This window comes from Platalea leucorodia (genome assembly GCF_965183815.1).
Source record: "Platalea leucorodia genome assembly, chromosome: 9".
Classification (NCBI taxonomy): Eukaryota; Metazoa; Chordata; class Aves; order Pelecaniformes; family Threskiornithidae; genus Platalea; species Platalea leucorodia.
This window is the reverse complement of record NC_138831.1, coordinates 43,026,303-43,054,296: the sequence shown is the minus strand read 5'-3', so window position 1 is coordinate 43,054,296 and position 27,994 is coordinate 43,026,303. Positions and strand designations below refer to the sequence as shown.

At 48.6% G+C, this 27,994-nt stretch overlaps 1 protein-coding gene across 1 annotated transcript; it reads left to right on the top strand.

Moving 5' to 3' along the window:
• ACAN (aggrecan) lies at window positions 1-27,472 on the top strand (the record flags this gene model as incomplete). The annotated part of the gene is made up of 18 exons (XM_082322060.1): window positions 1-70; window positions 622-993; window positions 2,280-2,454; window positions 3,014-3,141; window positions 3,749-4,042; window positions 5,780-6,292; window positions 6,802-6,976; window positions 7,416-7,543; window positions 7,665-7,958; window positions 8,121-8,315; window positions 9,025-12,114; window positions 12,343-12,741; window positions 21,466-21,579; window positions 24,320-24,478; window positions 24,977-25,059; window positions 25,399-25,543; window positions 25,710-25,892; window positions 27,384-27,472. 18 exons carry the CDS (start codon window positions 1-3, stop codon window positions 27,470-27,472), a joined length of 6,606 nt encoding a protein of 2,201 aa, XP_082178186.1.
• Window positions 27,473-27,994: the final 522 nt, after the last annotated feature.

The window sequence follows — 27,994 nt, the reverse complement described above, 5'->3', positions numbered from 1 at the left end:
ATGACCACTTTACTATTAGTGTTTGTGTGTTTGCGAGTCATCACCGCAGCCGTCTCTGTGGAGCTCTCAGGTACGTGTCCCGGGGTGCGGCAACACAGGGCTGAGCAATGTGCTGCACTCTGGTCCCATCCCCAAGCGTGGGCAGCTGCCAGAAATAAGAGTACCCAAGAGCTGCTCTGTGTACACACAGGGCTCTTCTCTTTGGATGGCTGCTGTGCCATAGCCTGTCACTGTTCTTGTGCTTGGGGAGCCACGGAGATAGCTGCAGGCAAAGGCAGATTTATGGGGAAACCAAGGGAATTTCAGCATTCCCCTTTCTTAAACCCTATCAAGTGGGATCTCATACCATGGGAAGCAGCTACACTGCAGTAAAGCCCTTCATTCCCTTCATTCCAACGTCCAGCGCTGGCCCAAATCCCAAAAGCAACCATGGCGCAAGGGCCATGGTTGTAACTTCCCTTTTGCAAGTTATTTCCAGCAGACTAGGCCAAAAAAGGTATGTCTTAATACCTGGGTACAGGTTTACAAAGCAGATATAGGCACTGGAGCATATGGAAGCACTGGATATTTTGGATTAAATGCATTATTGATGTAACCATTGCTTTGTCTGGGAACTGGCAGACAGTAGTGATGGCCTGGAAGTGAAGATACCTGAGCAGTCTCCCCTGCGTGCTGTCCTGGGAAGCTCCCTGAACATCCCCTGCTACTTCAACATCCCAGAGGAACAAGACACCAGTGCTCTGCTGACCCCACGGATCAAATGGAGCAAACTCTCAAACGGGACCGAAGTTGTCTTGCTAGTGGCCACAGGTGGGAAAATCCGGCTCAACACCGAGTACAGAGAGGCAATCTCTTTGCCCAACTACCCCGCCATCCCCACCGATGCCACCTTGGAAATCAAGGCACTGAGATCCAACCACACTGGGATTTATCGCTGTGAAGTGATGTACGGGATCGAGGACAGACAAGACACAATAGAGGTCCTAGTGAAAGGTGAGATCCTGCCCTTGCTCTTTCCTCTCAAGATCTTGCTGCCTGCCTGGGCAGAAGGGAGGAAGAAATATATGAGCAGAGGAGGTACTGCTCTCCCCATAGGCATAAACCCTTTTGGTCAGGTCACAGAAAAGGCCATGGGCAGGTGAGCAGAAGCCATGGGCCAGGCATTTATTTTAGCGGGCTAGGACCAGACTAAACAAACCAGTAAATGACTCATGGCAGAATATATGGCAATAAAATGACTCTTCTGGCAGAAGGTGAGACAGCAAGACGACATCCTTGGCAGGAGGTGGTACTAGATACACTGGGCTATTGCTCAGAGGGGTGAAGCTGGAACAGGGCCGTTATAAGAGCTTTTATTTCTTCCAAACATTTTAGGAGATGGGATGCCCTCAGCTGGAGAATTGGTCTGTTCTGGAAAAACTTTCCCCATCATCTTGCAAAGCCCATCCTAGTAATAGGTGGATAAAATAACAAAAGTTTCCTACAATCCTTATCTTTATCTTTCAGTGTAGGACAGGGAGACAGGTTCCACTACAACAGTTAACCGGCAGCTCTCTGCTGCTGACATGCACTGGAGTACATATCTGACAGTGGGGGCTGGAAGCCCCCTCATTACCTCCTGGTGAATTTTCCACTTAAAGCCTGCTCATGCCAGACCAGAGTGTATCAGTAGCCATCCTTTATAAAGATCCCTGTTCATCAAAAAAATATGACTTAGATATGTTTCCAGCAGATCTGGAGATTTTAGGTATATTTGCCTCTTGTTATTGTTTCCTGGGTGTTTGCACAGTGGTTGACACTCTGCACCCTTGGTCCCAAGCAGGACCTTGGGAGGTGACAGCTTTCAAACCTGCACAGCAGCACGGTCCCTGCTCTGCTCCACCGGCTGATTTCTGAACCATGCATTTAAAACGCTGCACAGAGCTGTGTCAGGAAAATATTAAGTCCTTCTGAGAGTGGTATAGCTCTGGGTGATGGGTTTCCTCCCACTGTTCATGCTACTGTTCAGGTACTGGCTTTTAATGCACCATGACTTTGTTACAGCACCATGGGAGAGCACTCGCTGTCCTAGGTCACCAACATGCTCTGCAAGGTTCTGTGAAAGAAGCCGACCAATTCACCCTTGGCTTGATATGCTCAAATAGAGACAATCAGAAATAGTTCATTGTTTCTAGTTGACATGTAGTATCTGTTCTTTGAATCCCTAACTTTTTTGGAAAGAAAGGGGCTGGTTGGTGCTCTCTAGCAGATGTGTGAGTGATGGCCATTGTGTTTTCCAGGCATCGTATTCCACTACAGAGCAATCTCCACAAGGTACACCTTGAACTTCGAGAAAGCAAAGCAGGCCTGTATCCAGAACAGCGCTGTCATTGCTACTCCCGAGCAGCTGCAAGCTGCCTACGAGGATGGGTACGAGCAGTGTGATGCTGGCTGGCTGGCTGATCAGACTGTCAGGTAACGAACGGTGGAGGGGAAAGGGAAACCACAGCAGGGTCATTAGGGAAGGGCTTCTGTAACGAAGCCACCGACTGAAAATGGTTGAGAAACAGTTGCTAAATAGCAGCTGTTGTAATTGCTGGTGTGCAGAGGGAGGTGGTGGATTGCAAGCCATTCTCTGCCAGGGGGGAATCTATAGTAGGAAAGCAGAGTGACCACTGTCCTCCTCAGCTGGTGGTGACAGCTGAGTGGACAATGGCTTAATCCTGATTTTTTGTCCTCCCTGAACAAAACAGATACTATACCAAGATGCACAAATGTGGCTCAATCGTACTGAGCTGTCCATTCCCCACTGGGGAGGCACCTTGGCCTGATGTCTGTGGCCGGTGCTCCCAGGGACCTGCTGTGCTCAGGACCATCAGAGGGAGGGCCGGACAGCCGATCATCCTTCACCTTCCCCATAACCCAGGAAAAGCCATAAATCATCACACTGCGCAGTGCTCCACATCTCCCTCCAGCCTTGCTGTGGCTGCCAGGGTCCTGCCCCCCCGCTCCTTACGCACCCTCTCTCCCCCAGGTACCCCATCCACTGGCCCCGGGAGCGCTGCTACGGCGACAAGGATGAATTTCCAGGAGTAAGGACCTACGGTGTCCGTGAGCCAGATGAAACCTATGATGTTTACTGCTATGCAGAGCAAATGCAAGGTGATTTGGGGCTTTTATTGTTACTAGATGCAGAAGTAGTCAAAGCTCTGACCGTGCATAGACCGAACAAGAGTAAATAGAGAGGCAAAGGGCCTAGAGGTGAGCCAGTGTAAAGATGGAAAAGCACATACCCCAGCAAGGCCAGATGTTTTCTACAGTCTCTTTGTTAGACCTTGGACAATTTTAATGTCAAATGACTAATGCATTACAGAGGGTGGAGTCCATCTAACCTCCACAAGAGTCCACGCCATCCTGCATGTCTCTGGTCATCCATTTGAGGGTGTGACATTCAGAGGTGTCCACCACCCATGCTTATGACAGGGATCCATTGAAATATTCAGCACATCAGAACTGAAATTGTCCTTTATCTTCCTCTTGCCCTGTGGCTCCAGCTAGTTTGGTATATTTTACTCCAGTCCATATTTGCTCTGTAAGACTCCCTTTCTTCTGGTCTTTATAGACAGTCACCAACATGGAGTTGCAGTTCAGCTGTAATACACAGGACTTTCCATCTTACCCAGACTTTCAGGAATGGGAAGGGGAAAGAAAGGGAATTGGGATTAAATTCTACAGCTAATTCCTGTGCTAATGGATGGTGTGATCGCAGGTAAAGTCTTCTATGCCACCGCCCCCGAGAAGTTCACCTTCCAAGAAGCTTTCGACAAATGCCACAGTTTGGGAGCCCGTTTGGCCACCACAGGAGAGCTGTACTTGGCCTGGAAGGATGGCATGGACATGTGCAGCGCAGGCTGGCTGGCCGATCGCAGCGTCCGCTACCCCATTTCCAGAGCACGGCCCAACTGCGGAGGAAACCTGGTGGGCGTGCGAACAGTGTACCTGTACATCAACCAAACGGGGTACCCACACCCCGACTCTCGCTACGATGCCATCTGCTATAGTGGTGAGTGCATCGGGGCTGTGGGACTCAGCAACGTGTCTCTACATATCAGCAAGCAGGAGCTCCCTGGCCAGAGCTAACCTCTTGCTTTTTTTTTTTTTTTTTTTTTAAAAAAGCAGTGGGGAAAGCAGGTTTGGCAAAGGACTTAGTCCCCCGTTCATGTTCAGGTAGGAAGCAGAGTCCAGCAAGAGCACGGATGCCTGCCCTGTATGTGGGGGCTGAGGAGGTGGGTGTAACACAGCCCTCTTCTCTCCAGTCCTCTCACACCTTCCAGCTTTGGTGGCTTTCCAGGAGACATGGAGCAGAGCTCAGGTGGTTCATGTACAAGACTTTGAATGCTGAAGATAGAAGAGAAGGAAAAAGAGAACAGATGTTATCCTGAAGATGTATATAGTGCTGTGATGTGGTACAGACACATGCCTGGTTTCCATACTGGGATAAATCAGAGACTGCAGCAGTCTCCAGAAATCAGAAATGGGGCAAAATTGCACCTAGGAGGTGGAGAGCATCCCATCTACTTCCCCTTTCTTCTAATTGTACTCTTCTTCTGGCAGCAAGAAGGGGGCAAAGCACAGTGGTATATGGTTTATTCAGGGCAACCAGAGGCTAACATTCAAATAGGATTGCCATCTTTAAAGAAATAATAACAGTATTTTAAAATATGTTTTGAAACCCCTTTAATACAGACCTGTTGTGCCCAGATGCATGCATGATCACTGTGTCAGGAGGCCCTGTAAAACCTCGCAGGCCCCTTAGCGTTATCCAGCTACATGGCCAAGTTAAGACTTGTCCACCAAGCCACAGCCTTCTGGTTATCTCAGGGTACGCATCTGAAACTGCTGAGTACAGCCAGTCCTTGTCTGAGCTTCTCTAACTAATTCTCTGAATCCCTTGAGGTCTGAGAGGTACTGGCTGAAATGAACTAGCAGGAAAATGGAATTGGAAATAAATAGAACAGAGAAAGCAGTATTAGGGGAAAACCTGGACAGTGTCTCATTACTTCTCCCTCCTCAGCCAAGTCCTGCCTTGCTGCGTATCCAAGATGTCCCATCCCTCCCTCACCTGCCCAGTTCTGGTTTATGCTGCTCTTTAAACCACCATCCTTGCTGTAGGATGACCTGCTCAGTGGCATGTTAAGCATGTTCTCCTACACCCAAGGGATGTGACTTGAGCAGAAAAGTGATTTGGGAGGGGAAAGCTGGGAGGTATTTGAGTGTATTTGGTACAGCAAGTGGCTGTCCTGGTGATGGGTTGGCATGCTTATGTGTGATGAGCTCTTAAGCTGTTGCCTGGGCAGAGCAGAAGGAGGTAGTGATTCTGGTGAGACTTCATGCATTGAGTGTGACTTGTCTTCTCCCACGGCTTTCTCCCACGGCTCAGACCTGCTGTGGAGGTTATCCAAGCTCCCCTACTTCCCTCCGGCCACCCTTAAATTCCTTGCAGCAGGCACTAGAGGTCAGTGCAGACTTGGATATGGGAAGGTGTTCCCGGGAAGGAGAGCTGGGAGAAGAGCAGGGAAAGTCCTCTCTGGTTTGCCAGCCGTGGTACCCTCCGTGCTGGGGTATTGTAGAGAGCCATTGAGGAGGAAGGAAAACCATTTCTTTTACCAGATCGTCATGATTTCCCTGCTCCTCTCAGAGCCAGCAAACACCCAGCTCCTCCTCAGAGGCAGCAGCAGTGCAGTAGACCTTGCTAGACTGACCATGTCCTCTCTGATTGCTGCTTTGTCTCCTGGTGTAGGGGACGACGTAGAGCCTCTGGTCCCAGGGCAATTCATCGACGAGACGGGAACCGAGCTGGGCAGCGCCTTCACCATCCAGACCGTCACCCAGACCGAAGTGGAGCTGTCTCTGCCACGCAACGCCACAGAGGAGGAGGCCCGCGGCAGCATCGCCACCCTGGAGCCCATTGAGATCACACCCACTGCCACCGAGCTGTACGAGGGCTTCACCGTCCTGCCCGATCTCTTCGCCACCGGTGTCACAGTAGAGACAACTGCCCCAGAGGAGGAGAACGTGACCAGGGGGGATGTCACAGGGGTGTGGGCTGTACCTGAAGAGGTCACCACCATAGCCTTAGGCACTGCTGTCACCACTGAAACGGCAGAGGTGAGCTCGGTGGAAGAGGCCATGGGGGTGACGGCCACACCAGGACTAGAGTCTGCCTCGGCGTTCACAGTGGAAGATCAACTCATGCGAGTGACAGCCGCCCCCGGTGTTGGTCTCCTCCCCGAGCAGCCCATATCCCCCACGGGTAAGTCACCAGGATGCCGAGAAGCCTGAAGATCAGTTTCTCCTAGAGGTAACTGTTCAGCTGAAAACAGTCTGAGCTTCTGCCGTCGCAGCGGGCATGCAGGTCCCTGGAGGTGTGCAGACCTGTTTGAGGTCAGGGACAGGCTGAGTGCCTCCACTATAGTAGGACAGGAGGGGCGAGGAGGAGGCTGTGGGCCACCCCATCATGTGCTGAAAAAGGCTCAGCTGGCTGACGCTTGGGGCTGCTGTGGTCACATGCTGCGCTCCCATGTGCATCTGGCTCCAGGGAAGGGGAAAGTCAAGATAGGAAGATCCCAGAGGAGGGCTAAAGAGATCTGCAGAACATCACCCTCGATGGTAGCGGAGCTCAATGAATGAGTCATCTCCATCCAAGTGGGTTTGATAGGCACTCGTCCTTGCACTGTTGTTGGGAAGACCCTTTCTGGTCACGCATCTCAGTGGAGGCGGGGTCCCATATCTGTTGTCTCACCATGACTTCTCTTCCCCCAGGTGTGGTGTTTCACTACCGCGCCGCCACCAGCAGATACGCCTTCTCCTTTGTCCAAGCCCAGCAGGCCTGCCTGGAGAACAACGCAGTTATCGCCACTCCTGAACAGCTCCAGGCTGCCTACGAGGCTGGCTTTGACCAGTGCGATGCCGGCTGGCTGCGGGACCAGACAGTCAGGTAAAACTTTATTGACTTGGGGAAGACACCTCTCAAAATGGCTATTCAGCCATGAAATTGAGGCTTTACTCTGAGCTGTCCTGCTGCTCTGCTCATCAGCTTCTAAAGCTTTCCTGACCTAAGATTGTCTCCAGGCCACGATATCTAGTGGCCAATAGACCTGTTCTTTTCAACCCATCCTATCTCTTTCCTAACTTGTGCATACATCCTGCAGTGGTGAGCTCCACAGTGTACTGACATGTAGGAAAAGTGGAGGAAAGTTTGTAGTCATTGCCCCAAGCTGTAAGTGCAGGTTAAACTTGTTTGCAAGTCACGCTGGGGTCTTTGAGCACCTGTAACAATAAAGTGTTTGTGTCCTGCTCGCAATTACACCGAGGTTCTTCAGTCCACGGTACATAGGGCTGAGCTTGGGTTACCACTTCTCTTCTTCTTTTGGTAGGTATCCCATTGTGAATCCCCGAAGTAACTGTGTAGGAGACAAAGAGAGCTCTCCGGGTGTGCGGTCATACGGCATGCGCCCAGCCTCAGAGACCTACGATGTGTACTGCTACATCGACAGGCTCAAGGGTACGTTCTCCCCCTTCCTCTGGGCATGGTTGTGGAGCAAAGACATACTTCACACCTCCATATCTGCGTGTACGTGGGTGGGGTGCAGGGACTCAGGCCTGTTTTCTTTCCCATCCGTCAGGTGAGGTGTTCTTTGCAACCCAGCCAGAGCAGTTCACATTCCCAGAAGCTCGGCAGTACTGTGAGAGCCAAAACGCCACACTGGCCTCTGTTGGCCAACTCTATGCTGCCTGGAAGCAGGGCCTGGACAGATGCTACGCTGGCTGGTTAGCTGACGGCAGCCTCCGCTATCCCATCGTGAGTCCCCGTTCTGCCTGCGGAGGGGATGCACCTGGTGTGAGAACCATCTACCAGCACTACAACCAGACGGGCTTTCCTGACCCCCTGTCCCGGCATCACGCCTTCTGTTTCAGAGGTACCCTCCCACCCCTTGTAGGGCATGTAGACTGGTCTCCTTGGGGAAAGGGATTTCACGAGGGAGGCTGGGCACATCAGGGTGCCAGTTTGGGCGAAGCACTTCACCGGCATCTTGGACTGTGAATTTTTGGAAACTCCCTCCAATACCTTTTTGTTCCAGCTCTGCCACCTGCAGAGGAGGAGGGGGTCACCTCATTCTTTGAAGAAGATGTGCTCGCAACCCAAGTGATCCCTGGAGTGGAGGGGGTACCCTCCGGGGAGGAGGTGACCGTGGAGATGGAGTTTGCCACTCAACCTGAGAATCAGACAGCCTGGGGGACAGAGGTCTTTCCAACCGACATGTCGCTGCTCTCAGGTGGGTCAGAGATTCCCCATCTCCTGGGTCACACTTGGCTGGTGTTGTAGAGTTGGGACACTCCCAAAATAGATGGGTTGTGTCTTTGCTGAAGGAGACTCCCTCTCAATCCAGACAATTATCACCATATTAGCAAAGTCTGAGGCTGTGCACACAGGTACCACAGGAGGAGCTGCACATGTATATTATTGAACTTTTGTCTAGGACTGAGCTAAATAACCAGCCATCCTGCCATGCTGCAGACCAGCACACACACCATTGCCAGAGCACCTTACAAAATATGTTGTTGTGTATCCAGGATGAGGAAGGCAGGCCAGAAACAGATTTCAGACCATGCCTTCCAGAGAGGACAGAGCTGCAGTGTGGTCAGAGCAGCACCAAACTTTTGCTCTTCCACGTGTTATCTCAGAGGAAGCAGTAGCTTGATTTTGGCACCAGGGAATTGATGTCACTGTTACCATTGTCCCATGTCAGAAGATTATATATTCTGTCAGTTTCCCAGAGATATATAATTTACAGTTGTTTAAGAAATAATGTTCATTAACAAATTTGAAGGGACGAAATGATTTCTTCAAGCACTTTGTGCTTTTATCCCAAAAGTATCAGTTTGGAGATAACGTCAACCAGGAAATTGTTAATAGCTTCTTTAAAACAATTTAGTAAATAATTTTCCTCTCTCTCTCTCTTTGTTTGCCCTTTTTTTTTCCAGTGAGTCCATCTGCTTTTCCTCCGGCTACCATAACACCAGAGGAAACAAGTACCGATGCTTCCATCATTGAAGTGTCAGGGGAGGTGACTGAGTCTGGAGAACATCAAGTCAGTGGTGAATCTTCAGCATCTGGGTGGATATCTGGAGTCCCAGATACAAGTGGAGAACATCATGTCAGTGGTGAATCTTCAGCGTCTGGGTGGATATCTGGAGTCCCAGATACAAGTGGAGAACCGACTTCTGGAGTTTTTGAACTTAGTGGGGAACACTCAGGGATCGGAGAAAGTGGATTACCATCAGTAGACTTGCATACCAGTGGCTTTCTACCTGGAGAAAGTGGGCTACCCTCAGGGGACCTGAGTGGGGTGCCTTCTGGCATTGTTGACATCAGTGGCTTACCTTCTGCAGAGGAAGATGTATCAGTGTCTACTTCGAGGATACCAGAAATTAGTGGGATGCCATCTGGAGTGGAAAGCAGCGGGCTGCCTTCTGGATTGAGTGGAGACATCTCTGGCACTGAGCTAGTCAGTGGTGTGTCATCTGGAGAGGAAAGTGGACTCGCCTCTGGTTTTCCTACCGTCTCTCTTGTGGATAGCACATTAGTGGAAGTCATCACAACAGTGCCAGAACGGCAAGAGGAGGGAAAAGGGTCCATCGGAGTCAGCGGTGAAGGAGAGCTGTCAGGGTTCCCATCCACTGAGTGGGACAGCAGTGGCAGAGCCCAAGGGTTACCCTCAGGAGCTGAGCTCAGCGGGGAGCCTTCTGGGGTGCCCAAGCTCAGTGGGGAGCCCTCTGGAGAGCCTGAGCTCAGCGGGGAGCCTTCTGGGGTGCCTGAGCTCAGCGGGGAGCCTTCTGGGGTACCCGAGCTCAGTGGGGAGCCTTCTGGGGTGCCTGAGTTCAGCGGGGAGCCTTCTGGCGTACCCGAGCTCAGTGGGGAGCCCTCTGGAGGGCCTGAGCTCAGCGGGTTGCCCTCAGGACTGGATGTCAGTGGAGAACCATCTGGAACACATGAGGTCAGTGGCCCGGTGGACCTAAGTGGCCTTACTTCTGGTGTCGATGAAAGCGGTGAGGCCTCGGGCATTACCTTTGTAGATGCCAGTTTGGAGGAAGTGACAACGACCCCCTCAATTACGGGAGCAGAAGCAAAAGAGGTTTTGGAAATCAGCGGATTGCCTTCAGGAGGTGAAGACTCATCAGGCATGGTATCTGGGAGTTTAGACGTCAGTGGCGAGCCTTCTGGGCATGTAGACTTTGGTGGGAGTGTTTCTGGAGTGCTCGAGATGAGCGGACACCCGAGTGGAGTAATTGACAGCAGTGGAGAAATCTCTGGAGCTGATGTCACCAGTGGCCTACAGTCTGGAGAGGAAAGTGGACTCACCTCTGGCTTTCCCACAGTCTCTCTTGTGGATACCACTTTGGTGGAAGTTGTAACACAGACATCAGTTGCTCAAGAGGTGGGAGAAGGGCCATCTGGGATGATAGAAATGAGTGGATTTCCTTCTGGAGACAGAGGACTATCTGGAGAAGGGTCTGGAGCTGTGGAGACTAGTGGGTTTCCTTCAGGGACAGGAGACTTCAGTGGAGAGTCATCCGGGATCCCGTACATCAGTGGTGACATTTCTGGAGCCGCAGATCTAAGTGGACAATCTTCAGCAGTGACTGATATTAGTGGGGAGGCCTCAGGGCTTCCAGAAGTCACTTTAGTCACTTCTGATTTAGTAGAAGTTGTGACAAGACCAACAGTATCACAGGAACTGGGTGGGGAAACAGCTGTCACATTTCCCTATCGTTTTGGGCCAAGTGGTGAGGCCTCTTCATCTGGTGAACTAAGTGGGGAAACATCTGCATTGCCAGAAAGTGGTATAGAAACATCCACAGTTCACGAAATCAGTGGGGAGACATCTGCATTTCCTGAAACTAGTATAGAAACATCCACAATTCACGAAATCAGTGGGGAGACATCTGCATTTCCTGAAACTAGTATAGAAACATCCACAGTTCACGAAATCAGTGGGGAGACATCTGCATTTCCTGAAACTAGTATAGAAACATCCACAATTCACGAAATCAGTGGGGAGACATCTGCATTTCCTGAAACTAGTATAGAAACATCCACAATTCACGAAATCAGTGGGGAGACATCTGCATTTCCTGAAACTAGTATAGAAACATCCACAATTCACGAAATCAGTGGGGAGACATCTGCATTTCCTGAATTTAGCATAGAAACATCAACAATTCAAGAAATCAGTGGAGAAACATCTGCATTTCCTGAAGTTATCACAGAAACATCCACAAGTCAAGAAGCCAGGGGTGAAATATCTGGCTATCCTGAAATTAGCATAGAAACATCCACAGTTCAAGAAGTAAGTGGAGAAACCTCTGTGTTTCCTGAAAGTAGCACAGAAACATCCACAATACAAGAAATCAGTGGGGAAACATCTGCATTTCCTGAAATTAGAATAGAAACATCCACCGTTCAAGACATCAGTGGAGAAACGTCTGCATTTCCTGAAATTAGAATAGAAACATTCACAAGTCAAGAGGCCAGGGGTGAAACATCTGGCTATCCTGAAATTAGCATAGAAACATCCACAGTCCACGAAACAAGTGGAGAAACGTCTGCATTTCCTGAAATCAGCATAGAAACATCAACAGTCCATGAAATCAGTGGAGAAACGTCTGCCTTTCCTGAAATTAGGATAGAAACTTCCACAGTCCGTGAAATTAGTGGGGAAAGTTCTCCATTTCCCGAAATTAGAATAGAAACATCCACAAGTCAAGAAGCCCGGGGTGAAACATCTGCCTACCCCGAAATTAGCATAGAAACATCCACAGTCCAGGAAACCAGTGGGGAAGCATCTGCATTTCCCGAAATCAGCATAGAAACTTCGACAGTCCACGAAATCAGTGGGGAAACGTCTGCCTTTCCTGAAATTAGCATAGAAACTTCGACAGTCCACGAAATCAGTGGAGAAACATCTGCATTTCCTGAAATTAGAATAGAAACATCCACAAGTCAAGAAGCCCGAGGTGAAACATCTGCCTTTCCTGAGATTAGCATAGAAACTTCGACAGTCCATGAAATCAGTGGGGAAACATCTGCATTCCCTGAGATGAGCATAGAAACACCAACAAGTCAAGAAGCCAGGGGTGAAACATCTGCCTATCCTGAAATTAGCATAGAAACATCCACAGTTCAAGAAGTAAGTGGGGAAACCTCTGCGTTTCCCGAAATTAGAATAGAAACATCCACAAGTCAAGAAGCCCGGGGTGAAACATCTGCCTTTCCTGAGATTAGCATAGAAACATCCACAGTCCATGAAACCAGTGGAGAAGCATCCGCATTGCCTGCTGCTAACATCGAAACAGCTGCCACATCTTTGGCCAGTGGTGAGCCCTCTGGTGCTGCCGAGGAGAAGGAAATTCCTGACATAACATCTGGAGCTGTGAAACACTCAGTCACAGGCATTTCAGGGGAAACCTCTGTCCCAGACGTTGTAATTAGTACCAGTACTCCAGATGTTGAACCAACACAGGCACCCAGGAACCCTGAAGAGGCTCAGCTCAAAATAGAGACCTCCCCTCCCGTGGTGTCAGGACAAGAGACGGAGACAGCTGTTGTTCTAGACAATCCCCAGCTGCTGGCCACCGCTACTGCTGCCCTGCCTCAAGTCTCACAAGAAGCAATAGATGCATTAGGACCCACTACAGAAGGTACCATGTCTTCTTCCCATATGGAAGGGAACGCGCTATGGAGGGGAAGGGAGGGAGGAGGCATAGCTGTCACATTTTGCTGCTTCTACAGCAGAGAACATTAACACAGAAGCAGGCTTGAGCAAAATATTACTGTGGTGGGAAGCCATAAATATGTGGAGTTTTCCACAGGTCGTGTTCAATAGCTTCTGTCTTAACAAATGATAGTCTGTGTTTGGACAGGTAATGCGATTATCCAGCCAGCATAATCACATGCCCAGAAGCCTCCTGGACCTCCCTCCTGCCTGCCCACGGCAATTACATGCCTCTGGGAAGAGCAGCAGAGGACAAGTTCAAGGGAAGCACCGAGACACATAGCTGGCCTTCCCCCACTGCACCATAGCAGTAGGCATCATTCACTCCTCTGAATTGCTGGAAGGTGAACACAGCTGCACCCCAGCCATGATGAGCAGCCTGGTAGAGCTGGCACCTGCCAGGAACATGATGGGGGCATCATCTACTTGTGCCCCCGGGGTACCCAAGTGATCGCTGGGACATAGGTGAGCTCTCCCCTCTGTGCCGGAGGTGGGGGCTCGGGAAAGAGTATTCTGTGAATGGTCATTGAGAGCTGCTGTGACCAGGCTCCTGAGTGTGACACAGCTGGGGAAGGCACTAGGGCATTCACGCCCCCTCTGAAATTGCTCTTAGCCATTGCTATAATCTAGAGAAAACAACAATTTTTTCTCCTCATGTGGAAACAAGAGCAAAGACGGCTCCACCCACCAGAGACTTCCACCCTGGCTAGTGGATGCAGCTGAGAAGCTGGATAAGATGGGCTGCAAGTCTCTGTCCTGTTTTGTTTCTCTTTCCATGGTGTGTTGACTTGCTGTCTGTATCCCCGAGTCTTTCATAGAGCTTGCTCTGGAGCGGGAGGCTGGCCATCATCAGCTTTGCAGTGCTGAGGGGTAAGAGGCAAAGCAAGCCAGCTGGGGACAAAAATCTCTGTTCTCAGCATCATCTGTGCTGACTGCAATGTTTGCATCGGGCAAACTGCTCCAGTCCCTTTGGCACAGAGCATGGGTGCCCTCTGGTCTGTGTCTTAGGCTGCTCTCTGCAGCTAGAACAGGCTAAATGTGTCAGACAATGCTCAGAGCATCGCCACCTTTTGTCAGCTCCGCTGATAAATGCCCTTCCTTCCACCCTGCCCCTTTTTTGGTGTTTTAGCGCTCTGTCTTTGGTAGATCCCCTTGCTGCCAAGTATAAACAGATACAATATTTAAATCTGAGTAACCATTTATGGTGAAAACACTCTGCTAGCTTTCTGACGAGCATCCTCTGGGCAGTGTTCACATGCCATGGAGACATTAGGATACTGCAATGAGAAGAAAACACAATGGGATGTTGTTGTGCTTGCTGGTGGCTGCTTCTTGGCCAAGGGAGAAGCCCAGTCCCAGTAACGCAGGATGTTCCGTGATATCCCTGGCCATGGCTTGGTGTCACTTCGCTGGCTCCTGGGGATAGGCCCCGTTTCAAAAACATCAGTACTTGTGCTATTGTATGAAGGTCCTGCATATGCTCAGTTCTCAATGGGCCACACATTCATGTAGGACATGTTGCTTAAGTATGGTACAAAATCTATGTGCAAAAACATTTGCTCAGTTCCTTCTAGTAAAAGTAATATTAATTCCACCCCCTTCCCACATTACCTCCTGGAACTGCTTCTTTTTGGTTAATTTACATCATTCAGCATAGGTAGCTCTGGACTCAGTGAGGGTCTGTAAGTGCAGGGCTTTGTAAAGCTCAGCCTGGTTTCTAACATAATTTCCATCCCCAAAGTGTTTCGAATGAGTCATTGCATTTCCCTCTGCGTCACCTCTCTCCCTCTGAGAAAACAGGTAATCACAAACCTTTGTTCAGTCCTGCTCATAACACTTTTGAGGTCCTGTCTCTCTCTGCTGAGCAGCTGCACAGCGGATGCTGCAGGAGTGCGTGAGGACGGGTCAGCGGCGGCGTTCCCCCCGCACTGGTCCAGCCTGGCATGGTGTCCGGGGCTTGGCAGGCTGCTGCAGGAGTTACGCACCCAAAAGCCCTCCTTTGCACACCTAATGGGCTCTGCTTTTGGACCATGCCTGCTGCCACATCCAAGCCTGGAGACAAAAGCAAGCCAGCAAAGGCAGCGCTGAGGGGAAGGAAGGAAACTAGTCAGTGAGGCTCAGTAAAAAAAAATATTGGCCCCAAAGTATGCTTTTATTTCACTGGTTTTTCTTTTTATAAATTACCCACGAGGCGATTGCCAGATTCTTCAGAGCGTTTGTTAGCCAACATTCCTGTGAAGTATTTTGAAAGAAAACCATGTGTTCAGCAGCTCATGTGTGAAGAAGCTTGAAAAATGTTCTGAAATTGGAACATGTTGTGTATTTGCAAGTCACAGAGATGACGATGTAGCAGCTGGGGTTTCTTAGCAGGTGATGGGGAGAGGCAAGCGACGACTGCATGAAGTTTAATTGTCAACTCTTTATAAACTGGAGATGGGCTTGAGTACAGTTGCATGGCTGGTGCTCCCACCAGGGAAGATATTCTAGGGTAAAACTTCTCTTTTTATTGGTAAGCTTCTTTACTACAGTGTCCCAATAGGGTTAAATGCAGTCCTGGTCAGGGTCTGAAGAAAGCTCATCCAGGTGGCAAGAAAGTGTATTGACCATGAACTTGCAACACCCCTGCAACAAGGCGAACTTCTTCTAGAGAATTAGAGCAAAGTGATGGCAAAAGAAGAAAAAAAAAAGGAAGAATAATCACAGATTTCCTTTTTTGGGTTGTTACTCTTTACAGTGCTCTGGGGATTGTGAACATGGAAAGTCTGCAAGGAAGAACCATAGGCTGGAACCCAAAATGCTATTTCCCATGTTGTGGCTGCCTTTTTACCTAAAACTTCCTAATACTGAAATTCAGCTCTTGCAAAAATATCGGCTATAATATCTGTGCCTTGTGCTGTGCTCAGAATTTGTAGGATGTAATGAATGCCCATTAAGTGCAATTAGTTTTGACTAACATTAAAGCTAATGAAGCTAGTTCAGCTTACAGAAGGAGCTTAGAATGAGGAGCAGGGAGGCATGCGGCTGTTGCCCTCCTGTCTTGTCGTTGAAGGGTTCCAGTTAGATCCAGCAGTGTTTTTAGTGGGATGACTTAAGAAGAACGATATTTTTATGCTCTGCTGTAGCCTCTACTTCTCTCTAAAAGCCAGAGCCAGAAGCACAAGAAAGACCAAAGATTAACACTTGGAGTGCCAGTATTTTTTAGTATTTAACCAAATTGAAGGCTACACATGCACATGTCTTTAGTCAGCAGTTTGAATCCTCCACGAGGACAGGAACCCCACAAGCTTGAAGAATTGTCCATAGGCTTGGCTTCCTCAACCAGGGTTTTGCCAACTCAGCGCGTCTTTCTCCTTCATTTGAAGATAAATAATTATTAGCTGAAAAAAGCATACTGGTGCTTCAGTGAGAGGCTGTGGTTTGGATCACTCTGACCAGTCAGTGACTTAAAAACTTCACTCCAGTTGGGGGAAAAAAGAGAAATGTGCTGATACGGCAGCTATTTATGTTAGGTTTTGCTTGTCTCTGGTGAAATGAGCTCATGAAGTCTGCTGCTTATCGCCCCGACACAGCTGAAGGTTAGAATCCAAATGAAGAAAGGTCTTGACAGGCCTTCATTCATCATGCCCTGCAAGTCCAAGGCATAGAGTTTTGTTGGTCCAGAGAAGATCAACTCAGAAGAAAAAAGTCTGGAAAACATTCACCTGATTCATAATGTTTCACCTAATGTGGAATGAAGAGTATGTTCTCAAGGAGATGGAGGTACCAGTCCTGGCTGAGAGACAAGCAAAAGCACAGACCATTTGTGGGTGACCAGATGATTTGATGTCTCCTAGATATACTGTCTATTTTGCATCAGCAGTTCATTAAGTTAATTAAAACCTTTCTCTGAAGAGGCAACCTACAGTCCTGGACTAGTGTTATATACATGTCAGTTTGCTTCGACACATACTATTTTGGAGGCAGAGATATCCAAATTTCCTGAGCTCTCCTTCCATGAGAGTGTTGGACGAATCGAAGGTCCCAGCAGCTCAACAGGTTCTCCTGGAAACTTGCTGTTCTCTAGATGAATATTGCTTTTTAAGGCTGTAGCAATATCTGCCCCTTCTGTTGCATGGCAGCTTTGGTTTAATTATTGTAGTTAATTATTTTAATGACTTAGTTGCTCATCTTAAGTCACTAGCTGGCTATGTGATGTTTGATACTGGCATTTTACTTAAAATATGAGAGAACTGTTTTCCCCAACTCCTCCTGTTCTTTTCTTCTAGGAGTCATCCTACAATTGTTCCAATGTTTTTCTTCGCTGTTTGAGCTATCAGATTGGCAGTTCAAACTTATCAGGAGTCTCTGAAAAGCAAATTTAATTTGTACCTGGTTTTTTTTTTTTTTATCTCAGTCTCTAGAAGATAATTATCTAGTTGGTCTCTGAGTCCCTGTTTGGATAATTGCACTTACTATAAAGAAAGGGTGAGGGGCACAGCAGGGACTGTTGGACATCCTGAAAATGCCTTGCCTCTCTGCAGAACAAAATCAGGAGTTTAAATCTTACGATGTTTCTAAACTGGTTACTCACAGCTTCAGGAAAACTATACAGTTTGTTCAGGGTTTGGGTGATAGCATCCTCTCTGTTCACAAGCTGCTTCTCCTTCGTAGATGTTTTAAGCACAAAGCTGACCTTGTTTAATGAGTATTCTTGCTCATCTTCCATACAGACTGCCACTGAGAGAAAGGCACAGGCTGTATTGTTTTAAAAAGTGTTAGCGCTGTTTCTAGTATTGTCATCTTAGCTTGGGAGGAAGGATTTTGAAAGCATTTCCTTCCCACCACTGACAGTGCATGTTCACTTTTGCATGCCATTTGCCTTCTGAGCAAAACCAGAACCAATCTATTTCTCCTTCATTTCTAAAGGATTTCTCTTTCCAATTTCCATGACCTAGTACAGCAAATTGTTTTCAAAGGCATTGGGAGAATACTTGTGTTTAGTTGCACCAAAATAAAATAGTTCTGACTAAATATAGTATGTATCTGGCAATGTAAAAGAAATCTTAGGAAGAAAATGGTGAAACAAATTCAAAGTTTGCATTGTAGCTGTGTAAGTGCCCTTGCTTTCTCCAGCCAACAGTTTACATCTTCCAGATGAAGACCCTGTTTACATTGGATATTTTGTTTTAATTGTTTTGTTTTTTTAAAAAAAATCTAGAAGTTAGACCTTGGGTCCTGTTAGTAGCAAAAAATAGAAACTGTTTTGACAATAGATTTGAATAATCTTTTGCAGCTTCTGGGCAATATTAACTGCAGTACGAATCGTCTTCTAAAAAGCTGCTAATTTTGCATTATCCTCAACAAGTGAGTCAATAATATGTTCCAAATGGACTTCCTATTCTTGGCAGCACAATGCATTTTCTCCCATCTTTTTTTTAGAGCCGAAGCTCTTGAAAGCAAGGGCTGCCTCTGTTCTGCATCCCATGCCGCATCGCTTGTCCTTTGTTAGCGCTGGGTAATAATAGCAGTAGTCTTGTCTTCTTGTCGGTTGATAAGCACTTGAGCTGCATCTCAAAGCAGAGCTGACTTTTTGAATGACTGCTCACCCAAGCAAATAAATAGCTCGCGTCTGCGTAAGATCCTGGGATGTCAAGGTGCCTGGCAGCGGTGCTGTGGAAGTGGGGGCTCGCTTCCTGGTGAGCAGAGCTGGCACACCCAGCGTGCCACAGGCTTTTCAGCTGAAGAGGTGTACAGTGATTTACTAACCTCATCTAGATCTAAACTCTGTGGAAGCTGACACATTTATGGTATATAAAAGGTTACGAAGAAAATAGACAAGTGTTGTATGATAGATGGGAATTTTGTTTTTTCTGGAGTTCTCACCTCCTGTAAATCCTATGACTTTGATGCAATATCCTAGAAACACCCACAAACTGGCTCGCCAGGGTTTCCAGAGACAACATCACTGCCAATTCTACCATTTAGAACTTACTTTTTGAAAAGACCGCTAAGACCTAGATTTTCCGGGAGGACCAGAACCAGCAATGCTTCTTCCAACCCGGCTGGTGTGTTTGAGTTTCCTGATACCAGCTTAGTGAGGTGATTCTACATCCAGATGGAGATAGGGTCACTGCCCCTACAGTCCAATGAGCTGAAGGGGGAGTTTAGTATTTATGATCATCGTGTGCTTAAAACGTCTTCTCTCCAGCCATTTGCAGAACACTTCTGGGGGAAAAAAACTTTCTGTGTCTCACTTGTATTTGTTGTCTGTTTTTCCAATACTACCTACAAGTACACACCCTTTCTCTATGTATCATATATAAATATATATATGTATATGTATGGAGAGATATATAACAAATATATGCAGAGATTTGTTTTTACAGCATATATAATATGTGCAATCATATTATATACAATATCTGTAAAACGAAATTCTGTTCCAGTGTTATTTCCCAGCTGGAAATTTGTGGCAATGAATTTGCACGTGTGTGCCTGCTCCCTCCTCCTCCAAGACCAGGGATGGCAACTCACTGTGGGTCTCCTGCATCTCAGAAGAGATCTTGGATGTGCCAAGTTTTAGCCTACATGGCCGAAGACGGCTGAAGACTCATTATTCCCTGTTAAACATTCTGCTTTAGGTCTCATATGTGCTTTGTTCCCACTTCTGCAGCATGCTTTCCACTTCATGGAGCCTAACGGACAAAGGAGAGCCTTTCCTTATTTGTTCAGCTGAAGCCCACTGGAATCAACACGAACTTCTGCTGCCACTGCTGTTGGGAAGCCCAGGGGGCCTCTAAAATTGTAATCATCCCCCAGGATACCTCATTTTCCTTTGTGCTCTCTGTCTTCTAGGAACTCCAAGTGTGACTAATAAGTAATAACCAGCCAAGTTCAACTCTTCACTTCTGTTAGGCCCATGACCCCCATTTTGTTCTGCAAAGTATTTATTAGTGTCATGGAAACAGGATCTCCAGTTCTCTTCTTGTTGCAATGAACAAAGAAATCCAGAAAGCATTCATGAGTATTTAGAAGGGCAACTTAGAGGAAAAAAATTCCTTCTATCAGTGAAGAACTAACTGCAAAACTGGTGTAAGAGGTTCATCAGCTATCTGAGGAATAATTGCATTGCTCACAGTGATACAGCCTAGAATAAAGATGATAACCTTCATGCTCCAAAGCACGAAGCAATTTACCATCCAAGGTCAGGAAGAATTTTTTCCATCATTTAGACACATTACAGAACATGTCAACTTTTAGTTGATATATCAGACATTGGCCACTGAGCAACTAGACAGCCACATGGGGTAAAACATGCATCTGCTCTCATATGTCTGGGGACACTGAGCAGCTGGGCCACGGTTCTGCAGGGAGACAGTGTCCGACCAAATAGACCCCAATCAGAAGACAAGCACAGACCTTCAGGAGTCACTGCTCTGCTCTGGTATTTTCGTAGCCAGCACGTTTATCATTTTTGAATGTTTCCTCACTAACCCCTCTCATCCACAAGAAGAGCATGAAGTGTTAGTCAGCACTTTTTAAAGACTTACATTTGTTCTGAGTGTGAAAGAGAGAAACATCTCGCATGAGGATCTAACCAGTCATCATTTAACCTAACCTGCATGGATGTGCTCCCACTTTCTTCCTTAGTCTTCTGCCTTGTTTCTTGAGTTGAACATCTCTGAAATGCTTCCATTCTGAATTACTTTTCTTCTGATTCCAAAGCTCAATAAGTAGAATTAAGGCTCAGTCTGGAGAGATACTGGGAAAAGAGCTATTACTTCCAGCACAAGCTAGATTTTACAATACATAGATACAAACTTCCTACCTGTGGCCTTCTTCAGAGCATCCATGCTTCCTTCCTTCTGCCGCAGGATGACAGGGGCAGTCATCCTGGAAGTGCTACCCAGGCTTGTGCTAATTAGCAAGTTGAGAAACACTGGAGAGTTGGGGGCCAAACTCTTCCCATACTGACTTCTCTTTTCACCTCCAGAAAAGCAGAAAGAATCTTAAGGGCTGCTCTAGGTGGGAAACTAAGAGTAGCCTAAGATCCTCAAAGGGAAAAAGTTGAGGGTCTCTGAACCACCTTTGAACCCACTTCTTTTCTTCTCTGCACTTTCTTCATCTTCACTGAGAAGAGATTTCTTGCCCCAAAACGTCATCTGAATTATAGTTAGGAAGAAACTAGTAGTGAGTACTGCCCCCAGGAAGGCCAGTTAGGAGCTAGAAATCTATTTCAGGATGTTTCCATCACTTGTGAGAATTCCACGTTCTTCCTTGTAGACCCATAGCTGGTGGAGACACAGACACAAGTTTGCATGTTTGATCCATCAGGCAGAGACAGTGGACAATGAAGAGTTATATCACAGCTGTCAAAGACACCGAGTGCTGTGTATTGGATACATCTTACTGAACTTGTACTGATATCTTCAGAGTGGTGTTCAACCATCAAGTGACAGAAAACCAGTATCTTCCTTGTAGGGTGGGTTGGGTCTCTTGCCTTCATTCTTCCAGCAGCAGCAGTGGCAGTATGTTTTAAAATAAGACCCTAGCAACTCCCAGGTTCCCCCCAAACAACTGATACTCCCTCCTAAACAAGCAAGGAAACAAGTTCTCCTGTTGGTGGAGTTGTCTGCCCAGAGCCCTAATGGAAGCCCTTGATTTCTTGCAGACACTGATGAGTGCCACTCAAGCCCCTGTCTGAATGGAGCTACCTGCGTTGATGGCATCGACTCTTTCAAATGCTTATGCCTTCCCAGCTACGGAGGGGACCTATGTGAGATCGGTACGGCCTACCTGGCTTCAGCTAATCTTACTAACTGCTGCACCACTTTGTTCTCACCCTACCCCCCAAAAAAGCTGATCTCAAGTGCTCCCATCAGTCCTGCCCTCATCTCAGTAAGCTAACATCTAACAGCAGCTTAAAATACACTAGGGAAAAGCTTTGAGACTTTTGCTTATGTATTTTGGTTACTTTGTTCATCACAGCACCATGTCCTCCAAGATTCCGAAGCAGGAGCTTCTGGTGTCTTCTTCAGCTTTCTCTTTTTTGTTAAGTTTCTCTAGTGAAGCTCCATACAGATTGTAATGGCGTTGATCACGGACATCGCTGTCTCTTTGGGTCAGGGGTCTTTCTGTTCATCTGTAACAGTAGGGAAACATCTGAGTACATCTTCACCCCAGGCAAACTTTCTCTGCTAGACGGGAATTTCATGGAAGGATGCTTCAACTAAGCCATGAAAAATCAGTGTGTTTCTCTCTGTGAACATGCAGCTGAGAGAAGTCTCGTTCACTCCAGGAATCTCCACCGATTTGACACAGCATGACATTTTTGTCATCTCTTCAACGTGGCTTCCTGTGGCAAAATCAGCAGGGAACGTGTATCTTTGAGAAAACATTGAAGTGACCTATTTTTCCATCAAAATTAGGTACTATGACCTGCACTAATACTTCTTTTTGTTTCTACAAGGAAAGAAAAAAAGGATTTTTTTTTTCTTAAAGCTGATGAAAGTCCAAACTTTTATCAGCTTAGCTGAGGGGAAGCTCTCCTGCCTTGCTCAAACAAAAGAGGAATAAGGTTGCAGTGTCTTCTTCACCTTGGCACAAGTAACAATACTGTATATTGGATTTTCTGCTCACCTTTCTCTGCATCTCTCTTTCTGCTTCTGGTATGAACATATGGAGCAGACCATAAGAAGGTGGCTCAGGATCATTGGGCCATCTGTCTTAACATCACTTTCCTAATGCAACCTAAACAGCCCCTGATTTACCCATCCCTACTACCTCTTGTTGAAGACCCCTGTAACAGAACAAGAGATTTCCTACCCTGCGGCAGCTTATGCTCTTGTTTGGTCCAAGCCAGACCTAATTTCCTCTCTTCTATGATTCATGGGCTCATGATGCCTGGAGGCCACGATGCCAGGAGATGCAAGAGGAAGCCAATGCCCTGAATTCGGTGGTGAATGTAAATCTTCATTATTACCATGAGGAAACCTTCCTTTCTATAACATCTATTGGTCTCCAAGAACAGCAGGACACCTTAGGTGAGCTCTGCCGTCTATGCACACAGCCAGTCCTTGTCACCACGACAGTGTCCCTACCAGGGAACAAGCTTTTCATCGTTCTTTTCCAAGACGATTGCTGTCATATTGCCCCATAAGTGACAGCTATGTAGGAAAGAGTGGCCTTTCTCCTAGGAAATGTCCTGCTGAGGTTCTGTGCCATGTGCTGTCCCATCCCAGACTGTGATGACAAAGGGTGGTGGTGTTCAAGCTGCTGGAAAAAAGTCTTAAATCTCAAAAGACAGAGCGTGTTCTCTGCTCACCTTGTGCAAGCAATCTGCCTGCAAACACCAAGAATCCTTAGAGCTTCAGCTACTTCCAGGTAATCCATTTGATCTGTTGAAGAAGGCAGAAAACATTTTTCATGCTTCAACTAGCAACCCTTCCAACATCTATGAAGCATCTGCACTGTCCAGCTGGAAGAACATCAGAAGGGTGGATTAGGAGGAATCAGTGTGATTGAAGGTGACAAGTGCTTTAACCTACCAAGTTTAACAACAGAAGAAAGAAAATGAGTACGGAAAACCTTACTGGAAAGGGAGAGAGGCATGAGGACTCATGAAAGCCCACCACTCCAAGAGCAGCAAGTGCCTGAGAAAGGGTGGTAGATCAGGCATCTGAAAGGCTGAGGTTAAATACATTTAATCTTCTGTTTCCTTCAGTCACATGGAGCAGATATGTGGTGTTGCATTGCATGGGAGCCGCTGAAGGCCTTTTCTGATGGTTTCTCCATTCACCTCTGCTCTCCCTCATCTGTGATTTCATTTTTTTTAAATAATGGGTTCAATTCCTCAGTGTTTCTCAGATGGTAAAAGATGGTCTGAAAAGTTGAGAAATTTTTGTACTTTTCTAGCAGCTTCTAAGTTTTTTCCTTGCGATTTCATTTTCTCTCTCCACCATGGTAAGTTCCTGCCCCTGTCTCTTTTCTCCCACCTCTATAGCCTTGCTTCTCCTCCAGAGCCCCAGAACCACACCAAGCAATGCAAATACCTGAACGTGGGCTCTCCGCCCCTCTTTCCTTTCCAACACATACGTGTTGATTCTGGGCATCTGGATTCCGGTTTTGGAGTTTCTTTCCAAAGCAAGAAAACTCTGCAGGCCAGCACAAGTGGGAAGAGAGGGGCTCTTGCTTGGTCAGTTCCTCAAAAACAGAGTCCAGGAACATGACACAGGGATTGAATTGCTCAGGAATAAGTTTGTATCACTCAAGCTTTCCAGTAGCACTGGTCACACTACTGCAAATATGGGGTCTTCAACACAGGCTCCCCTCTCTGTGTGTGTCTTGGATGCATTCTGATCATTTTCCCTGGGATTTCCCACAGGCAACAGTGTCAGGATTTGCTTTTTAGTGGAAGTGACCATGTGTTGTCCCATGCCATGAGAGCATGAGCTGCTAAGAGGTGAGTTGGAAGGCTTCCAGACCCGTGCACCAACTCCTTTTCATCCCTCCTTTGTATGTTTCAGATCTGGCAAACTGTGAGGAAGGCTGGACCAAGTTCCAGGGCCACTGCTACAGGCACTTTGAAGAGAGGGAGACTTGGATGGATGCAGAGATCAGATGCCGACAACATCAAGCTCACCTGAGCAGTATCATCACCCCAGAGGAGCAAGAATTTGTGAACAGTGAGTGCTGAGGGCAACCTGAGACTGGGCAGGGGTCCATCCGTTGGACTCTGAGTCTATGGGCAGATTTATCCAAAATGATGTAAAAACCACAATTTCCCCCACTGGCGCTCAGATATTTCCTAATGAGGCCTCACCCTTGCATGGGAGAGGAAGAACCGTCCATCCGTGAGACAGAAGAGCGCCCTTTCTCAGCTAGGACAGATCTTTGCTCTTACCACGCTGCTGATGTTGCTTGTTCACAAGATGTTCACTTGCTGCAACAAGTGCAGTGACCCATGCTAACGTGGGTGGATCCATGCTCATGGCACGCTGAGTGGGGAGGGAGATGGACAAACATGATGCAGGGAAAAAAGGACATCAGGAGCTAGTGACTGGGAAGGAGCCAAATGACCCACAGGCTGCAGGGCCAGAGACAGCTAAGATGGCAGAGAAATGCTTCCAACAAGGTGTAGGAGAACCATGACCCACTCTTCTCTCCCCCTCCGGCTCTTCCAGGCCATGCGCAGGACTACCAGTGGATCGGCCTCAGCGACAGAGCCGTGGAGAACGACTTCCGCTGGTCCGACGGGCACTCCCTGGTGAGCCTGCAGCCCGGGGCGCGGGCAGGCGCTGGCTTTCGGTGGGGGGAAAGAGGTTCCCCTTGGGTGGGAAGAACCCCATGAGTTAGGTGCTGAGTGCTTGGGTTGGGCATTGAGTGGAGGCAGCCCTAAACTTTGCAGGGCTCATGGTTTTTCCAAGCTTCTAGTAAAGCTGGTCAGCTAAGCTCCTGGGCACCATCACAATAGAAATAACCGCTGTAGTAGCAGTGCTGGCAACCCATGGTCTCTGCTGGTGCACGGGGGAGGCAGCTGCAGGGATGAAGGAGGGAGTAGGAGAGAGGGCTCAGCCTTAAGTGAAGGGCTTTCCTCTCTCGGCAGCAATTTGAGAACTGGCGGCCCAACCAACCTGATAACTTCTTCGCGGCGGGTGAGGACTGCGTTGTGATGATCTGGCACGAGCAAGGCGAATGGAACGATGTCCCCTGCAACTATCACCTCCCTTTCACCTGCAAGAAAGGAACAGGTCAGCACCCTGTGCCGCGCCGGCAAGGATGGGGGGCTTAGGCAGTGGCTGTGGGGCTGGAGCCAGGGCCAGGGTTTCATGTTCCCAGGCAGAGCCCAGGTGTGAGCTGCCTGCTCAGCCAGGCAGGACTCATCAAGATCTCCATGTCTCTGCCCATCTCCTGCAGTGGTCTGCGGGGATCCCCCTGTGGTGGAGAATGCCAGGACCTTTGGTCGGAAGAAGGACCGCTACGAAATAAACTCCATGGTGCGGTACCAGTGCAACCAAGGCTACATCCAGCGCCACGTGCCCACGATTCGGTGCCAACCCAACGGGCAGTGGGAGGAGCCGCGGATATCTTGCATAAACCGTACGTCTCGGCCCCTTCATCTTCGGGATAGGGCTGATGCATCCCTGAAGCTGGGAGAAGATGCTGGGAATGAGGGGGGCATCACCTTAGGGTGCAGGTTAGCTCCGAGCCAGGCAGAAGGGGACATCATGGTCCCCGTGACTTCTTGAAAGGTCCCCTGTGATGGGGACATGGGAGCTGGCATCTTCTGTGCAGGTGTGGACCACGGGTGCTGGCTGGAGGGACAGCCTGGGTGATTCCTGCCCTGGAGGTTCCTCCACCTAGGCAGGGCAGGGGCAGGTCTGCAGCCAGGAAAGGGCAACAAGGAGCTTACCAAGGGCCCAGGCTACTTAAAGAAAGGAAAGAAAAAGAAACAGCTTCTGAAAGGGTGAGTTTTGGCACCACCTGCATCAGCAGAGAGAATAGGAGGGAGGAGCTGTGGTCCCTCCGAGGCCTTCCCCGGCATCCCCCTGGCCTGGGAGCAGACAGGAGCCCTGCGGCAGAGCTAAGCCAAGGGACAGGGCTGGGCTCCTGACCCTTCTCCTGTCAGCCCTCCAGCTGACAGCAGCCAGCCCTCTCCCACTGGTGTCCCAGCCCACTCCCAGGCCTGCCTACACCCCTGTCCCATCCCTGCTTGCCTGCAGCTTCCCAATATTTTCATTGGCCTCGGCCAAATCGCATCTGTCCAGTGGCCTCCTTGCCAGGTTCTGGTCCAGCTGGGCAATTCCAGCTAAAGAACAGTCCCACCGCCAGGGAAAGTCAATACGGGATTAAGGGACAAACCTCCGCCCCAAGGAGGAGATGGAAAGGGGAGGGATGGAGGAGGTATCCAAGGGCAGCCGCATGGTGCAGACTCCCTTGGCTCTGCCGCAGACCTGGAGAGCTGCAGGCTGCTCCTGGCACAGACCATCAGTGCTCAAGAGACCTAGGCTGTTCCCAATCAGCTTTTGCTGATCAAAACCCTCCTGCAATTATCGCACCAGAGCGGTGCCAGCTTCGAGGGAGACTGGCAGCAAAGACCAGGCAGAAACCTTGTCCCTGCCAGCCAGACAGAGCTGTTTCCCCTCCTGTGCCCTGAGCACATCCCACTGCTGATGATTTCCCTCGCTGTCCCAGGGGATCGAGGAGAGACCGGCAGGGCAGTGGGGGAGACAAGGAAGCGGTGCCCGTGCCCACCCCGTTAGCAGAGCTGCCCTCCCGGTGGGGCGCAGGGACGGGATGGGACAAGCATCCATGGAGAGGATGCTCAAGCCCAGGCTCCGGGGATGCACCCAGGCACCTTCACCCCTGGGTGAAGCAAACCCCAGCTGCGGAGGCAAGAGAAGGGCCGCTTGTGCGCAGGCGAGCGGGCTGGCACCGGGGCACACACAGCTGCCCACCGGGCAGCGCTGCCTGTGGCTGACCGTGTTTTTCCAGGGAGCCAGGGGCCGGGGCAGCCAGCACGGGACAAGCAGCGTCTCTGTCCCGGCTCCTGCTAACAAGGTGCCTTTTCTTCTCCTCCCTCTTCTGCAGCCTCCAACTACCAGCGCAGGCTATACAAGAGGAGCCCCAGAAGCCGGTCGAGACCCAGCGGCAGAGCCGTGCACAGACCCACCCATTAGAGCGGGGCGAGAGAGACCGAGGGGGAAAGCGAGAGAGAAAGAGAGATTTTTAACGGAACAGTTATATTAACAGAGTCGATTTCTTCTTCTTCTTGTTGCTTTTTTGCCATATAAGGAAAAAAAAAATATATTAAAGACAAACCCACCTTTGTGTATATATATAAAAGAAAATTAATGTTTTTTCCAAGCACCAAAGCAAAGCGAATTAGATCTCAGCATTTTTACTAACCGTCCGGTTCCAATTATCTTCATGCCTTCGGGGACAGGGAGGGGGGTGGGTTTGCAGAGGGCAGGGGGTTAAGTTAAATAATAAAGATGATTATTTTTTCCTGATTTTATCCACGAACAATGTAATTATTTCTGTTATTTAATCTCCGGGGTGAACAGCACCTTTTGGGGTTTTATTTTTTTGTTTTCCAGAATCCTCCTACTGCTGCAGTGTGTCGGGGCGGGTGGGGAGGGCTGGGGGGGCTGCGGTGGAAGGAGCTGCAGGAGGAGGGAGGCGAGGGGATGCTGAGACCC